Source organism: Lissotriton helveticus, chromosome 8, assembly GCF_964261635.1.
Source record: "Lissotriton helveticus chromosome 8, aLisHel1.1, whole genome shotgun sequence".
In the NCBI taxonomy this organism is placed as follows: Eukaryota; Metazoa; Chordata; class Amphibia; order Caudata; family Salamandridae; genus Lissotriton; species Lissotriton helveticus.
In genome coordinates this window covers 1,339,921,409-1,339,940,406 of record NC_136069.1, presented here as the reverse complement: position 1 = coordinate 1,339,940,406, position 18,998 = coordinate 1,339,921,409, and the positions used below count along the sequence as shown (strand labels likewise).

The following is an 18,998-nucleotide window of genomic DNA, read 5'->3' as shown; positions in this document are numbered from 1 at the left end:
TCAAAGAACAAAGGGAAAATGAGTAAAAAAGAGGGGACCCAAACCCCAGAACTTTAGATCACTTTGGGATCAAGAAGAACCTTTGCTGAGGAGAGGAACCAGACGAACTGAGGAGGAGAATATCCCTAAGCTGTTTGCTGTTTGGGGGATTGGCCTGCAGTGGTTGCCTGACTGCCAAAGAAAGGAGAAAGGACTTTGTGCTACTTTCATGAACTTGTAAAGGATCTCCAAGGGCTTGAGATTGAGCTTGCCTCCTGCTGAAGTCTCAGGGACAACAGACTTCACCAACCACCTCCCCAAGAGTTCTTTGGAAGTGCCTGCTGTTGTGTTGGGCCTTCAGAGGGACTGCATGTCACAAGGAGCTGGAAGCGCGACTCCAGAAGAAGAAGCGTGTCGCCGCCGCAGCCGCTGTTGTCTCATCACTGGAGAAGGGTGTCGCCGCTGTCGCTTCGCCTCACAGAAGCGCCTCGCATCGCCGGAGAAGAGTGTCGCCGTCGCATCATCGGAGAAGCGTGTCACCGCCGCAGCCACTGTTGTCGCATCACTGAAGAAGGGTGTCGCCGCTGTCGCATCACATCGCTGAAGCATCTTGCATCACCGGAGAAGAGTGTCGCCGTCGCATCAGACACCGTTGCATCACCGGAGAAATGTGTCGCAGGGCCTGTCGTGGCTCAGAAGAATCGTTGAGTCGCCGCACGGCCATCGGGCATGCACGCATCGTTGTCGCATCAAGAAGACAACGCCATTTTGTTTCATTGCACTGGATCTTCATCGCATCACGGCGCTGCTAGTCGCATCACCACGGAAGCGCAGTAAGAAACCAACGCATCACCTCCCCACGCCGAGAAAAACCGACGCATCCCCTACGCAGCAGCAGGGACCCGACATCACCGTTCTTGCGTGTAAGGAACCGACGCATCACCTTCCTTGCAACACTTTCATTGTATAGCGTTACGGATCCAAAGGTACATTGAACTTAAAGTGTTGCATTTTACATCTAAGGAGAACAAAACTAATTCTACCATTTTTTAAGTACAGTATTGTGGAATTTTGTCGTTTGTGATCTTGTGTTAAGTCTATATAAAAATACTTCTATTTATACTACAACTTGTGTGGTGTCCATCTGTAGTGTTGTCACTGGGTTACTGTATGTATTCACACATGCTTTACACACTGCCTCTGAGATATGCCTGACTGCTCGTGCCAAGCTACCAAGGGGGTGAGCAGGGGTTATTTTTGGAGTGTACCCACTTACCCCGACTAGATGCAAGGGTCCCTATTTGGTCAAAGGTACCTACATCTGCCAACTAGAGACCCGCTCATCTAACAGACGTAATTTAAATAAGATTCATAAATGCAAGTGCACATCACGTTTGCTTCATTAATGAATTGCAGTAACAACTAATAAACATGTTATTTGCGAACAAATGACCCGGGCAACAGAAAGCAAAGTAAAGCCCACGATATCACCTTGCAACAAAGAGCAGGTGGTACATTGGCAGCTCTGCCAAAGCCACATTAGATCGAGAAAAGTTTCACACCTTTAAAAAGCCAGAGGGACTGGTTAATTTCTAACAAATTATAGCATTTAATTCCCTGATCACAGGACTCCTGTGGAGTTGCAGGGGAGCGTTACAAAGTCCCTGCATCAGGGCCATTAGGAAACTCTAAGCTATCAAGACAATTACCGTTTTAAATAGAAATAGATAAAAATGCCAAGCCCTAATTACAAATATCCACGCCGGTTTAACAATTGTTCCACTGAAAGGCACAATAATCAATTATGCATGAAAGTACGAAAAAAATATAGCACTGAGTAAAACGAAAATAAACAGCATATGGATTCAATTTCCAAAAGTCATTATTGTTTTTGAAAAATCAGTTTTAGGAAAGTTTAGTTAAAAAAAATATATGATTGGTGTAGGAATCTTATTCTTCTTTGTTGTTGCCCGCATCGATAAAACTAGGGTAACACTGTTTCTATAAGCTAGTCACTGCTATAGAGGAGTTTAAAATACAGGCCTTCAATATAACTGCAGAGGTAATTCGGGTGTGGTAATATCACCAGGGATTTACTGATACTCTAAAAAGCAGTAATTCTTGGATGTGGAGTTACAGGGAATACTAGTTAGGCCCCATTTGGAATGGGGAATAACATGTGCAAAACAGTTCTACCTCATCAATTTCCGCATATGATTCTGGAATCCCAGGCCTGATTCCAGGTACATATTTCACCAGGTTTGATCTGGAAGCTTTCTCCTTGTTATTAATAGTGACAATAGTGTATGTAGTATTACCGCATGTTCTTCACTCAGTAATCTTCAGTTTAAGTCATTTGCTTCAAAATACCTCTGGTATGGATGTCCGTCGTCCGAGGCATGGTGTTTGTCGGGGGGGGGGGCGGGGGGGATTTTTCTTATCGCTGTGTGTTGTTTTAGCTAGGGAATCCACTAGGGTTTTTAGATGGATCATTCTTGCATGAATATCCATCTGTGATTAAATCTACGGATATGTGTGAGCTAGGACTATGGTGGCATTGGCAAAAGCATCGGAATGTCTAGGTAAAATGTTCTGATGAGTGTGGCGCAACCATAGTGTCGCACAAGCGACCGTACTACCTCCTTCTTTAGATTTTTCCACCAGAAATTCTGCTGGTTAAAGTTCTGCGTTTTCTTGAGTCAAAAATGATGTCTGTCTTTCCACCAAGGATTGAGGAGATAGTGTTGCAGACCTGATGTAGGACTACATAATATTTTGATCCAAATGTATTGTTCTTGTAATGATATTTTACGTCCTTATTAAGGAACTATTTACAAAGTTTGGGTTTACAGAAAAAAACAGATTATGCCATGAATATAACCATTTATGTATGGCATATGAACTGTCAACCTTATTCTTTGGTGGGATAAACTGAAAAGGTTATTTCTAATAGGGTGTGGGAAAGGTAGTCTGCCAATTCCCACAGCATTAAACATATCTTTAACTTTGGAATGCAGCTCTGTTATCTTTTTTTGGGAGTAAAGATAATTTTGTCATATAAACCGTATTATACCAAGTAGGTAGCTTGGGCTTACCATTGTCAATGGCCTGTACATCATAGCATGAGAAACAGTTCTGAGCTTGAAATATAAGAATACGATTTTTCCCAATCAATAAATGAAGTATTGCTAGCCATGGCACACCTTATTTCAAAATCGATTTTATGTTCAGATACAAGCCCAGAGGTTAGGATACAAATAACTACTGACTTTATCAGTTCTGTTTCTTGTTTTAAAAAGGGAAACTTTGTTGATCATAAAAACCCTGATGCCCATGAACTTCTCTGTGTCCTCACAGGGTATCTGCCTGCCACGGAAAGAGGTGGCGTTAAAAATCATCATACCAAAAGTGAAGGATGTTCCGGGTATCGATGGAGAACAGAATCTCTGCAGTTTGGCTTAATAATTCTCACCGACTCTTCCATATCAAGAGGTTCCTCTGTTTCCTGCCTCAGCCATTGATTTCTTCTCTGGACAGTGTAAAACGGTGTCATCCTTACCAAAAGTAATAGCTAAAATGATTATTCCTATACCTCTCTCTTTTAATCGGGCTGAGAGGCCTCTCAGACCTCCAACGGCATTGGCTCAGGTCTTGGAGGTATGAGGGACTGTACTCTCACCGGATGAAAGGTCATAGGGCATAGGTCCTCTCCCCCTTCTCCTTTCACCTTACCTTTGTTCTAACCTGATGGCGAGATTGGCCATTTAATCCATGGTTTCTGATGGATGCACAGTTTGCATTCTGATATTTGTAATACCTTTTTTTAATCCTTTGGAAAACTACAATGACTTGGCATGCACCTGAGCATCTGTCAGCTTAAACATCCTCTGACAAATTCAGCAGTACTTTCAATGTCTTCCATCTACGACTACCATTCTGTAGTTCTTACTACACTCAAGTCACCGTCATGCTATGCACCAAAGGACTTAAATCACAAATGTGGTCCTCCTTGCGCAGATGAAGGGAATCCTGCATCCAGAAATGCTTCAATGCCTACAGGCACTTGGTTCTCTCATCTCTGCAGTATCACTTAAAAATGGGGATTGAGAGAATATCATAGATAGAGCCTGTCCAGTACCTTATCCCTTTAAAAGTAATTACTAAAAACAAAAGACAGGCTGGCTCTGCTTTGTGAAGAGTACGTCTCCCAATGTTCCAGAAGAGGAGGCCTGTTTTAGAGTGAATAGAATGGTCAGTTGCCCCACATGTACACAGAAACAAATATTTTTGGGAAAAGTCCGTAACCCTTCATCAAAATTATTTGGCATGCACCTTCACTGAGGTACCCCTTTGTCAGCACCTTATTAGCATAGGCTCACCCGGAGCTCTTTTTTTTCTGTTCTTTTCTGTATCAGAGTCTTTTATGAGCTATAAAAGATCTAATAAAGTGAACTGTAAACTGGTTTTGGGGCAAGTATTAGTGTGACAGATTTTTTTGGGGACTATACACACCCATATAAGATCAAAGTCTAACAAGGGAGCAGGAAATATTTACTATTAGGATACCCTCCTCAATACCCTAACTTCGTCAACATGTTTCAGACCTTTCCATAGCGTAACTTTATATTTAGGGGCTTTCGTCACGCCTAAAGGACCCCTGTACATTTATTTCTTCCCTAGGTTCAAGACACGAAGGGCCAGATGTAGGTAATCCCAGATTACCGATTCCTAAATACCGAATCATACCGATTCGGTATTTAAGAACTGGAAATCGGGATGTAGGTATTTTTACCGAATCGGGAATATTCGGTAATTATCGAAATGGTATTTACCGATTTGGTAATTGCCATTGATTCCTATAGGCCTTGAGGCCCATAGGAACCTATGGCAATTACCGAATCGGTAAATACCGATTCGGTAAAATTACTGAATTAACAAGGGGGACAGGGTGTCACTTTGACGCCCTGTTGCACCCCTGATTCAGGCTTGTGTGCCATGTGGCACACGTACATGCCCTGAGGGCATGTATGTGTGCCACATGGCACAGGTGTACATGCACAGATGTGCATGTACACAGGAATTCGTTATTTACCATGCAATAGTATTACATGGTAAATAACGAATTCTTAGGGGCCTGTGGCACTGTTTCCAGTGCCACCTACATATAGATTTACCAATTCGGTAAATTTACCGAATCGGTATTTAACAGAATCGGTAAATTTACCAAATCGGTAAATTTACCGATTCTGTAAAATATAGGCCCCATACATCTCAATCACCAAATACCGGTCGGTAACGGCCGAAATCGGCCGTTACCGACCGGTATTTGGTGACCTACATCTGGCCCCAAGTGAAGAAAACAAGGTCAAATAACCGAACTGTACGCCTGGCCTCGTTTGGCCATAAGCTGATTTCCTACAGGAACAAAAAGAGTAACAAACACATGTTACCCTATATAAAATCAAAAGTGGTATCTCTTGAGATGAGAAATGTTCATCTGAAATTCTAAATGATGATGTTCAAGAAGAAATGGCCGCCAAGCTCTAAAAGGGGGCTTACCAAACACAAGCAAAGACTAAAAATGGTTGTCCGACTTTCAATCAAAACGTGGTGCAGATGATATTTTAGAGCACATTTTTTATTAGAATACAGGATGAAATAATGCTGTTTAACAAACAGATCATGTGGCCTCTGTCAATAAATAGCTACTTGACTCTTAAAAAGAAAGTGTACCACAAATACAAAAAATAAGAGTCATAGATGAACATGAGTACTAACAAGTACGATACAAAACGATAGGTTTACCAATATGAGATGTTTTGAAGATAAACAGTAAATTTAGATAACATTACCAAAATTCATTTAAAGATTGATAGTTCTGACATTATTAATAATAGTCTCCTCCTGCTCATCCCCGGATATAGAACCTACAATGTATATCACGTGGTAGGTGTGGTCTTTAACACCCCTGTCACCAGCAGGGTTTGTTTACAGAGAAAGATTATAGCAGTACCTCACACTTTATGCCACGGTTTGCTATTGATAACATTCAATTTCATTAACTGAGGTGTGCTTTTTTCTGTTTTTATTCTCGGAGGAAATTGTGTTATGATCAAAGGAGGCCAGGCTTACAGAAAGGATATTTAACCTTGCTTTTCCCCATAGGTGACTAAAACCTAAGAAATACATCTGTGTAGAAGAAGGGTCCACTAGTCCTGATGAAAGCTGCTACATGTTTGGTTCCACAATAGTAATGGCTGAAACAGGTTGATGGAGTTACAGTAGTGAGGGGGTATCCAATAGTACCATTTTTCATGTTCCATTTTTAGAATTTAATATTAAACGTGACAGATTAGTCACAAAAGAAGCAATCACATGAATACCTTCCCAAATACACATTCAACAGTTCCCTTTTGCAGACCTTTCACAGCTCATAAAAAAGTTCCCATATGGATTACTATTTTCTCTGCCTCTTGATTTTGGCCAATTTACATACTTCCTTGACTTAATATCAACTCGTAAATCCAACTAACATAAATTATGCAACACCATCAATCCTCACCTCTTCAATTCCTACCACAAACCATCTAATCTTACTGCTAGAAATTTTGCTTGTTATTTCTCATCAGAAATACCATTGTTAGGAACACACTCAGTACACCCCTTAAGGCCCCATATCCAACCTCTTGCACCTCGCACACCAACACCTCCCATTCAAGTCAACATGATTTTTTTTCCAGACCTCACCTGTGCAAGACATTCCTATACTTTAATCAGCTAAACTGTTGTGTGCCCAAGTCAACCCTTTCACCTTCCAACTGACTAAACATGCAGTTCACTCATTCAGTGCTTGGTTAGGTCTCTCCACTATTCCTTAGTCTCTAGCTTTTAAAAGAAATGTATTAAATACTTGGTCTTTATGACTTTTTAAAAAAATACAACTGAAATGAGTCATCCTCATCTAACTAACACTGCGTCTCTCAACTTTTTTTCGGGAAAACTCTAGAACCTTTAGTATTGAATAGGCTCCCTCAAATCATCTCTACCAATTCAACCTAACTCTCCCACTATAATCTGGATTCTGCTAACTTCACTCCACTGTCCACTGAGATGTCTTTCATACATGCTTCAAACTTCCTCAGCTCTACTCATCATAATAATCTCTCCTCCATTCTCACCATTCTTAATTTTCCTCCAGCCTTTGACTCTATGACCTAATCTACAATGCTAGGTTATTATGATCTATGTGAATGACTGGCAAGACTAAAAAATGGTTCTGCTTATAACTCTATAACTGTTCCTGTTCCATCACGTGGGCATTCCCACCCATTGGCATGCCCCAAAGATTAGTCCTGAAACTTCTCCATTTACATTACTACACGTAGCAACATCCTCTTTTCCTGTTTTGTTCCTCGTTACTCTTACCATATATATGGTGATGTCACTCCTTTCCACCAGTCATCCAATCAGGAATTTCTAATAGTATTTAATTTGGTGATCTGCTCCGGAATGACTATGCAGAACCCCTCCAAAAACTAAGATATCTCCATCTCTGTTTCATCCACCCCAGGGACCCTTGGTTTTCTTTTCCCCTTTCTCCCATATTCTTTATCTTATTCCCTTACACCAAAGACCCAGGAGTACTATTTCACACCTGGAGCGATTCATCTCATCCACCGCCAGAGTCTTGATATTAACTTGTCAACATTCGAGAGCCTTCCTGAGGCCAAGCCCTTGATTAATTCTTTAGTGATGGGTAAAACTGATAACTGCAGCTGCTTTGTGGTTTAACCTCCAATATGCATTTGTCTCCATAAAAAGTGATCTCTTTGCCACCAGAATAACAGCACAATCTGCCAATTCAGTCATTTACATGGCCAGTTAAGTTGTGTCCCCCCAAACGTACAGGACCAAAACAATTTCTCACTCTTGGTTTTAAAAAGATTCCCAACATTTCTCCGAGCTACCTACATAAATAAATGCCACACTCCTCTACAGCTTTAGCATCAACAAACATTGTGTCTGCTAACTGTAAAGTGTTCCATTCATTACATAGTTTTCAAGTTACTTTAGCTAGTGATTGTGAAATCTCTACCCAACCTAGCTCAAAGTGGTCAACTCCCTTACTGACACTACCTCGCGCTCAAAAGGTCTGTTACTTAACCACCACTCGCATTCCTCCATCAATCCTTACCATGGCTAAACTAACCACCTTTACCCTACCTGTCATGCTCCCCTACCCACCAACATGTAAATGTGGGATATTTGTTGAGTTGTCCATGTCTGCATTCTCATTATTGAACCCCATGAATCATCTATTCTTCTATGTGTAAAGAAGAACCCTGTATTTGACCTTCTGCAACGACTTAATATGTACACCAGTTCTGGTCAAAGACTATTCAATTTCAATAAATAAATGTGGATTTCAGGATCCAATTCTACTTTCAGGATCTGCTATGGATCCTATTTTACGCCCAAGATTCTGGCTCCCTTTTGTTTCCACATATTTTGTTATATGTCAAAAGACACGAAGCACAGCACTTATTAGATTAGTTTGGAGACTGGTGATAAATATGTGAAGTACCGCCACTAGGGTTGTTTCGATGTTTTTTTAGAGTTCACACATCCAGTCTGAAACAGCAGATAGGCAAGAAACTTTCTGCTGCACTCAATAATTCCATCACAAATTAAGGATGCAAATTTTACGCAGGATTTGCAAATCTGGAACTGTCAATCGAACTCTCAAAAGACCATTATCATGAAAATATTTTGGAATAGCTAAAAGAAATTAAAAACGTAAAAACAATTAGTCTGCTTGATGATTTTGGTGGATGTTTGTTGCACAGCTTTTATGTTATCTCTTGCGAATCTCCAGTGAAGCATTGGGTGGTACATCTCTTTAACAAATCTCAAACACCTCATCCTATGGGGACATTATTTCCTAATTTGTCTTTTCCTATCACCTCAATGCAGACAATACCTTCACTATCACCTCAATGCAGACAATCTTCTTTTCCTTTTCTACCTTTACAACACTTCTCACGCAACCTGAACTGTCCTACTGAAATTTAACGCGGATGGTTTTGCAATCGTTGACGCGCTACTCATCTAGCCCTCTCTCGCTCTTCGCCAATGCAAGTCTCTCCCAACCCAGAGCACAGCCATTCGTACCATCTGCCTAGAACCTTGGTGTCCCAGTATAAAAAGACGTTTGTCCTGTTTTCCTCAATAGTTCATCTTGTACCACATTTATACTGGTTCACTTCTCAGTTTATTGACCACTTCTTATGTACTGACATTGTAGCTCTCTAAAACATTTGTGTTTGAAGCGTTCTGGTGGCAGTTACATACTTAAATAAATGACACTTACAGGATATTCGGCAACAACTCCTTTGTACACTTCATAAAACTCTTCAGCGTTTGCAGTCTCCATCTTAAACTGAAAAAACAACACAATAAATGGAATCAAGGAAGGCAGAAGCCATTATATTTTTAATTAGCTAGGAAATGGGCTTTTATCCCATCAATGTTATGTACGCTACAAGTAGGACAGTGTTTTTTCAATATCCTTGTAACAATACAGTGATAACATTTTGCTATACGCCAAGTGCTGCGCTATTACCACTTTACCATTGGGATTGTTCATTTACAATAGTAAACAAATGAAAATACGAGAGGAATAAGTAATTTTAAAAGCATTGGGATTATTCCTTCTGGACGAAGAAAAAACAGTAAGTTGCTCACTTCATGTAGTGGGGTCTATACTCAATGATAAAACTGCTCCATTAACATATGCAAACACTGTCACACACAGTAACAACAAAGTGCACTTAATCTATAGTTTTGGTGAGGACCACAATACATTCTTAACCCTTCAATGCATGTCAGACCCTGTCTCCAATGCCATACGGCCTCACTGCCATGCCCCCTACAACAAGAAGTTAGTATGATTAGACCAGAACTGAACAGCAGCCATTTTTCTGTTCCAAGGGGAATCATGGTGAAAAGAAGGATGCCAATACTCAAGCGCCATATTCCCAAAGAATGTCAGAACTTTGCTTTCATACGGTTACTCCTAAATTTGGACAAACGTCCACCTTTCTTGGAATTCATAGGGAATTCCAGGAATACTAACTAGAAACTCTGTTTGGAAGTACTTCTGCAAAACTGCATCAATCATAAACCTTGGCACATCCTAAATGTAATAAATGAATACATTTGAGTATTCTAACTTTTTTCACGAGCATTTTCCCCCCTAGATCCACCATTTTTGGTGGCAATCCCTGACGCTTCCCACCTTGAAAACTGATTTATTCCCGCCCTTGACAGAAGTAGATCTCAGACAGATTTTCCAAGATTGGAAGCTGCCTACAAAGGTTTTAGGATTACCAACAAGCTTGCACATTTGTAGGTGTTCACCAACCTCTGCTGTGCCACCATCCTCGAACACGCACAAACCCATCCCTTACAGGAAAGGTACTCGCATGCAAAACCGGATCATACTAATGTAAAATTACGGGTGTTTAAATAGATTTAAATGTGCATAAATAGATTTACGAGCAAACATTCATGATTTATGACTAAGTGGAATTTGCACTAGTAAATGCAAAGCTACCCCTCTCATAGAGATGCACAGATAGTTTGATAGATGCTGCCTGGGGCAAACATGTTATAGTGTGAGATACTTGTTCTTTTTCTTCTGTTCAGCCCAACTAATTCCATGCAGAAAGAATAAAAAACAAGAAAACCAGGTAAGAGCAGTGACATCGCTATGAGTAAGTCACAAGTAGAGCAGATATAAAAAAAACATTTGTTTTTAAAAGAGTCTGGCGTAGCTCCTGCAACAAAACACAGTGTAACCACCAAAGACCTGCTGAAGATACCTCCACACACTACTGTCAAATGAAAAGAAATACAAGTGCATCTTGACATCAGCCGTAGTATTAGTACTCTCCCTCTTGTTACATATGCTCTTCTACTATGCACCTTACTCCACTGGCCACAATTTGTCTGCGTAGACAAGGAGGTAGAGCCTTTTCTTATCCCGCGACCAGAACGTGGGATCATCTGCCACACGTCATCAGGAAAATACAGCATGGCCACCTCTTGAGAAAAAAATGAAGTCCTGGTCGTTCCAAAGCTGAATTCATTCTTCCGGGTCTGAGTCATTGCATCAGAATGCCAATTGGCAGTTGTGCACTCTACAAATTGTATTCATTCGTTCGCGAAGGCCAGATCAAAGATTGATATAAAATTGCATCACTGCAGTCTCTAGTTGGCACATAGTGATACCAAGCGAAATAGGACTATAACGTGCCTAGCTAGCCACTTTACAAGGCAACTTTCTCAACCAACACTTGACCTATTACACTATGCAAAGCGGAAGCTATTTTCGGGTATAACCAGCCCTGAACATTAAACCCTCAAAATGGGAAAGTGAAATGGCAGCACCCAAGAGACCCTACGGCAGGTGCTAGAACGTTATAAGGGAAAATAACGTATAAAGTAACCACAATCACTGGTAGCGCTTGTACCTGGCGCTTTCTTGGGATATTGTTTCCTGCTGCTTGCTGAGGCTCGCCGTCCTTGGCTGGGGGCTGGAAATTGACTGCTGCACCGGGCGCTGTTGTGGAGAAGGGCTTGGGTGTGAGGCACAGCGGGGCTGCGAGCGTGTGCAGGGACTCCATTGTCCAGGAGTCCCTGCGTGACCCTGCCAGACCTTCCGGTCCACTCGCCCCGTTGGCCCGCCCACCGCCCACTGGAGGGTATTTTATCTCCTCTTCTTGATTGCTCCCTGGGACGCCACAATCACTGGTAGCGCTTGTACCTGGCGCTTTCTTGGGATATTGTTTCCTGCTGCTTGCTGAGGCTCGCCGCACCAGCTCCGCGGGTGCCGCTTCGCCGTCCTTGGCTGGGGGCTGGACATTGACTGCTGCACCGGGCGCTGTTGTGGAGAAGGGCTTGGGTGTGAGGCACAGCGGGGCTGCGAGCGTGTGCAGGGACTCCATTGTCCAGGAGTCCCTGCGTGACCCTGCCAGACCTTCCGGTCCGCTCTCCCCGTTGGCCCGCCCACCGCCCACTGGAGGGTATTTTATCTCCTCTTCTTGATTGCTCCCTGGGACGCCACAATCACTGGTAGCGCTTGTACCTGGCGCTTTCTTGGGATATTGTTTCCTGCTGCTTGCTGAGGCTCGCCGTCCTTGGCTGGGGGCTGGACATTGACTGCTGCACCGGGCGCTGTTGTGGAGAAGGGCTTGGGTGTGAGGCACAGCGGGGCTGCGAGCGTGTGCAGGGACTCCATTGTCCAGGAGTCCCTGCGTGACCCTGCCAGACCTTCCGGTCCGCTCTCCCCGTTGGCCCGCCCACCGCCCACTGGAGGGTATTTTATCTCCTCTTCTTGATTGCTCCCTGGGACGCCACAATCACTGGTAGCGCTTGTACCTGGCGCTTTCTTGGGATATTGTTTCCTGCTGCTTGCTGAGGCTCGCCGCACCCGCTCCGCGGGTGCCGCTTCGCCGTCCTTGGCTGGGGGCTGGACATTGACTGCTGCACCGGGCGCTGTTGTGGAGAAGGGCTTGGGTGTGAGGCACAGCGGGGCTGCGAGCGTGTGCAGGGACTCCATTGTCCAGGAGTCCCTGCGTGACCCTGCCAGACCTTCCGGTCCGCTCTCCCCGTTGGCCCGCCCACCGCCCATCACAGTTTCTACATCTAGGAACTGGACTCCCGCAGCGCGGGACGCAGCTCGGGGCGAAGACCGGGCAAAGAGCGGGCCGTTTGAGGCCGTTCGAGGACTGAGTGGACTGGACTGGGCCATCCCTCTAGGTCCTAACCCTTGGACTCTCTTGTGGCCATTCACCATGTCATCCCGTGAGTACAAAGAGAGGGCTGCTAAATCCAAATTGAAAAATGGTACCCTAGACGATTTTATTACCAGGACTCATTCAGCCATAGACACAGAGATTCTTAAAATGCAACGTCGAGTTTCCACTGAACTGGATGCTGCAAGGAGGCTCTCACGGGAGTTAGCTGCAGCTAAAAGATCCTCACTAGGTTCCTTAGCCTTCGCAAAGACCCCTGATCGTTTAACTGGCCCGCCTCCTACCCTGATTGAAACAATGGCAGATACTCACCAGCACCTACTATATCCATACTGAAGGAGGATTCACCATTACTATCCTCTAATTCTTTAAAAACGTCTATGGTTGGGTCAATAGGGGAAATGGAGGAGCATAATAGAGGTTCCCCGGTGATGGCGCTAAAAACAAAATCTATAGAGCAGATTGGGGGAACTTCTGACTTTAAACAGCAAGGGCCATATACTAAAAGGAAGCGTAATAACCTAACATCATACGCTAGGAAAAAAGTCAAGATTGCGAAGTCTCAGCTATCTACCAAGCTACCATCTCCGCTCCCAGTGATTAACATACAGCCTTCTGATTTGAAATCAGAAGTTGATGTAGATTCGTTGACGATAACTCACGATAACAATAATCTCGTAATAGAGAATGAAACTAGTGAGACACCATTCTGTGTCATAAATGGGAAAGATGTTGAATTTCTGTCTGTGGTATGGGATACTCTTAAAAAGCTTTTACACCCCTTTGAAGAAAGATTATCACAGATAGGATCCCAGCTATCGAATATGGAAAAAAGCTTTTCAAATTTAGGGAAAAAACCATCCCATAATGAAGATAAGGATCTCATGGCCAGTCTTGAGAAGCTTACAAAAAGCCAGCTGAATCCCTTGATGGAAAAAACTCAAATTATAAATCTAAAATTAGATCAATTGGAGTTTTTAACATCTAAGAACACCGCTTTATTGGAGAGTTTGGTAGAAAATAACAAACAACCCGTTACTACTGGTGGTCGCACTAATAGTAATAATACCAGTTTAGGGGAAAAGGGCCCTAAGAACAACCAGATACATCCACAGCAATCTAAATCTGCAATACCCACAGATCCTAACGGTATCATCCCTTGTATAGTACCAGCACCTTTAATCAAAATCAAGCAGGTGACTACAGCGGGCCCTAAGTCTAGCAACTCTTTTGCGGTGACTACACCGGTTAACACAGCTGCCCCGACCCTGCCTAACACCGAAGGGAAAGAAAATCCAGCGAGTAAACTTCTGGTCCCTAGCAAAACCCCCTTACAAGGCAAACAGATTTATGTAAATATACCCCCGGATTCTGACCCGTATACAGCAATCCTGACAGGTGTTCCATTAATTCCAGAGAATAAATACGAGAAAAATGAGGACCTTTTAAATAAAACAAAATTCTGGCTAAATACCAATAGGCCTCTAACTGAGGACACTGTTACAAAAATCCTAAGTGTGCGGAGGGTCCCCTGGGTTGGGCCTAGTAAAAAAGATCTGGAGGGTGATTGCATCCTGATTAACTTCAGAGACAACTGGGTTAAGGATATCATTTGCAGTAAGGCGAGGTTTGGTAGGGTGGGTGACATTCAGTGTGTGGGTCTTGAATACTTTTATCCCAACCTCTATCAGACTACCCCACACCAAAACCCCTATCATCGAGGTTATAGCACAAATGGTAAACATCACATGGATTGGGCACACAACCTGAACATGAATCAAGGCTCGCAAAACTTTCGTACCCCTTGGCATGAGACAGTCCGCTTCATGGGGCCACCAAGTATGGGCAACTTCACACAAGTCCCTTACAACCCACGAAGACCAAGGTTCCAGGGTGCAGATTATCTTGGCTGGTTCCCAAATAACAACAATAATATCCCACTGAGGAATCGCTTTGACCCTTTAATGGGTATTGATGGGGTAGACTGACTACCATCCGGGAATGAAGGCATTGCACCTACCACCCTGAATATGGGAAAGAATAAAGACTTAGGGACATGCACCAATGATGATTTAGTGCTGGTGACTCTTGAATGCGATAATGTGAATACTGGACCACCGCAGCCAGGGACTGCAGTTACGCCTGTGGGAAACATCTCCATGGGTTATGAGAGGAATAGGTCATTACTGCCTGAACAAAACATCTCCACTACAAGAGATGCCTTGGGAAGCGACCATGGAATACAAGGGCCATCATTATCATTATTATCCTTATTATCTTGGAACATTTCCGGATTAACAAGCAGATTGGAAGATGAGGCATGGTTAGACTTTGTGGAACCTCATGGAATCCTGTGCTTACAGGAGACGTGGTCTAGGACCACTTGCGACATCGAGGGTTTTCAATCATTTGCTGTTTCGGCTGTTCCATCTACATCGGGGAGGGCAAAAGGTGGAATAATGACAGCATTATCAACAAAATTACAGGAGATTAAAACCTCGAAACTGGTGGAGACAAACTGGTACCAAGTGCTGTTATTAGAACATCTCTTCCCAGAACCAGTGCTATTAATCAATTGGTATTATAACATCTTCAATGGACATGACACCTCGATAATCCAAAGTTTGGAGGATGCATTGGGTAAAGCACGCAGCAGGCACCCTTCATCGTCTCTCATTTGGGTTGGCGATTTTAACTGTACGCTGTGCAGTTTTGGAGGATCGAATGTGTGTGGACTAGAGGATCCGAATGCCCAGCCTCTGACCCACTTTAGACATACACCCCAGGGGGATGCCTTGAATAATATTATTATCATGAATGATCTGCGTGTAGTAGACCCCTGGTCTGCCTCAGATACCCTCCATATACCAACTTTTCAGGGTACGAGGGGGGAGATGAGTACAATTGATTTTGTTCTGGTATCCAGCACCTTTTTCAAGTATGTTGATAAGTTGGAGGTGGTGGCGAATCCTGCGAGTGATCATAACCCTTTAATGCTGTTATTGTGGGTGCCAACAAAAGAATTACCGAGGGTTTGGGAACAGCCAATCAAGTATAATAAGAATCAGGGTGTCACATTGAAATGGGGGAAGGTAAACGTGACAAGACTGGAGGAAGATATTGTTGTAAACTGTGAAACGGAAATGGAATCATGTCTAGCCCCAGGATCTAACCCCCATCAGGTTATTGAAAGCTTTGAGAAGTTGTGTGGCCATGTAGCGAAGCACTTAAGAAAACCCAAGGGGAAGGGAGGCCAAAAGGCCTTTAGATGGTTTGACTCTGTGTGTTCTGCTACACACCGATCGTTAAAACTAGCTCTGTGTCAAAAACCAAGAAACAAAGAGCTTGTAAGGACTAGTAGAAAGGCTTATAGGAATGCTATTACAAAAAGAAAGCAGGACTTAAAAGTCAGTGCCTGGGATGATCTTGAAAAGGCTGCAGAACTAAAAGATAGTAGGCTCTTTTGGGAGGTCATAAATCGTCCCCTCTTTAAGAGCAACAATAAAGAATCTATAGTTATGCAGGTTACCGCTGATCAATGGGTTCAACATTTTACTAAGATTTTTAACCCCAATTCCATCTCAATAATGGCAAGTACTGAAGGGTCAGGGGATCTGGTGGCACTTCCCTCGGCTTTGACCCTCAGCTCTTCATTTACACTGATTGAGATTGAGGAAGCCCTAGGGAAAGGAGCATCGCTAAAAGCCCCAGGCCCAGATACTGTCCCCCTGGATCTTTTTAAGTCCAATGTCAGTCTGTGGGCACCCATTTTATTGAATGTTTTCAAGGCTGTTGTGGTTGGGCGTATCCCTGGCACATGGAAGGAGGCAACTTTAGTGCCGATTTTTAAAAAGGGTAATAGGTCTGATCCACGTTGCTACCGCCCGATCTCCTTAATAGATGCCTCATGTAAAATTCTGGGTAGGGTAATCTTGGCGAGATTAGAAAGCTGGGCAGATTCTATAGGTCTCATAGTTGACTCTCAGTATGGTTTTAGACGTGGAAAGGGGACAAACGAGCAGTGCCTTAATTTGGCACTAATTTTAGGCAAGTACATGAAGGCAAAAAATTCCCCCATACATCTTGCGTTCATGGACTTGACGAGTGCTTTTGACACTGTTTGCAGGCATAAGTTGTGGCGGATGATGGATGATATGGGCTTTGAGGAACCTTTAGTCACATTGCTACGCAGGTTACATGCAGTAACAACTGTGTCCATTAGATTTGGTTCCGGAGGGGAATTAACGAAACCAATACCTTCAACTGAAGGCGTGCGTCAAGGATGCATCCTGGCGCCTGTTCTCTTCTTGGTTTACACACATGGATTAGAACAGTACCTACTAAACCAGGGTTGTGACTTCCCAAAAATCAATGGTAAAAGCATTCCCATGCTTTCTTATGCAGACGATACTGTCCTAATGACATTGACAGGAAATAGCATGCAAGTGTGTCTAGATGCTTTTAATACATTCATGCTTGATCTTGACTTAAAGGTGAACTTTGAGAAATCTTTTGTAATGTCTTGTGGCCCAAAAGGGTAAACTATTAGGAAGTTTGTGGTAAACAATCGCATAATTGGAAAAGTAGGAAACTTTAATTACCTTGGTAACTTGTTTGATAGCAAACTAAGTTGGACGCCGGTCATGAAGGTTCGAGCCCAGAACATGACAAGGGCGATAGAGGGTATTTTTCGCTTCTGTAGCAAACTGGGGCAAAAGCATATTATGCACCTCAGAACCCTTTACACTTCTAAATGTTTATCAGTAGCCACTTATGGGGCAGGGGTGTGGGGGACCGAAATGCCATCGGTGATACAGGTGGTGGAAAATAACGTTATAAAAAGGGTCCTATCAGTTCCTAAAAGCTCCTCAAATACCTTCTGCCACAAAGAAATTGGTGTGGTCAGTGTTTCTGATACAATTCGCTTGTCCCCCCTACTGTTATGGGGTAAAATTTGGCAATCTGAAGACCTGCAACTTACTAAAGACATTATTACTGATTGCATGGCTTTAGAAAACTCAAAATAGATTCCCTGGTTGTCTTATGTTTGTAATATGTTGAATAAGATTGGACTTGGCTCCTATTTTGACAATCCGGAAAAAATCGAGGGAAATTATAAGGTGGACATAAAAGCTAAGTATTGGAAATCACTGAACCCACCGTCCATAGTTAATGTTACTGACAATGCTATTGCCTATGCCTGTAAACCCCAACCTCAGTTTTATCTAACATTTACCCTTAATGTGCAATGGCGATTCCTACTAACAAGGTTTAGGCTGGAGATTCTGCATTTTTTGCTTGCATTCCCGAAACAAGGGGGTTGGTGTGAGAGGCTGCCCCCTTGTCCTTGTAATAACAGGGATAGACAAAGCACCCTACATCTGGTCCTTTTTTGCTCCTTATATAAAGAGCCAAGACTCCGGTTTATTAAACCAATCTTGAAGGGGAGGCAACCTTGCACTTATGAGGAAGGGTACGAATATCTGTCATCATTATCCTCTGTAGAAATCTGCTGTTCCATGTTAAATTTTATCAGAATTTCACAAAAGATTAGGAAGACCTATGGGTAGTACTACATGTATAGAACTTTTCTGGTGAAAATCATGTCTTGTATATTCTTTTATGGTCATTATTATGTCTTTTAAATTTTTGGAAAAATTGTGCATTTTAAATTAGAACTTTCAACCCTATGAGGTATGATGAATAGTATGTTCAATACTTTTATGATTCATTTTATGTATCGAATAAAGTTTTGTGAATCGAATCGAGTAAAAGGTGGAGTTTAGAGACAGCCACCACCCACACCAAGGAAGCAGTGCCTTCAGTCAGGTACACATGACGGTAGATAATGCCCGAACTAAATGGGAACACCCTTCAAGACAGTCGTGCGACAGCCAAATGATTTGTAATGAGAAAAGGTCGGTGTTGTTGGCATAGCTGGAGAAAGGGCAGACATGAGTTTAGGGTTGGGTAAGAACAAGACTATAGCAGGTCCCCGCAAGTACCCCACAGGAGAAACAGTCTTTATAAATGATGCTGAAGTGTTAGTGTCAGTTACTGAACTAAACGGCAAAACTGAGATGAAGGCTTCCACTAGGATATTGACCACAGTGGAAATATCTGATTCATAAGGTGCTGAAGTTGATCCAAGATGCTTTTGTTGCATCTGTAATGTCACACACACATGCATGAAGCACCTGG

The 18,998-nt window shown here is 42.9% G+C and overlaps 1 protein-coding gene across 2 annotated transcripts in view; it reads right to left on the bottom strand.

Moving 5' to 3' along the window:
- The window catches only part of NME7 (NME/NM23 family member 7), a 634,381-nt gene that overhangs the window by 143,438 nt on the left and 471,945 nt on the right, over nucleotides 1-18,998 (bottom strand). For both annotated transcript variants that reach the window (XM_078658324.1, XM_078658323.1), the window contains exon 9: nucleotides 9,350-9,418. In XM_078658324.1, the coding sequence (XP_078514450.1) occupies nucleotides 9,350-9,418 (69 nt within the window). The remainder of the gene's footprint in view (nucleotides 1-9,349; nucleotides 9,419-18,998) is intronic.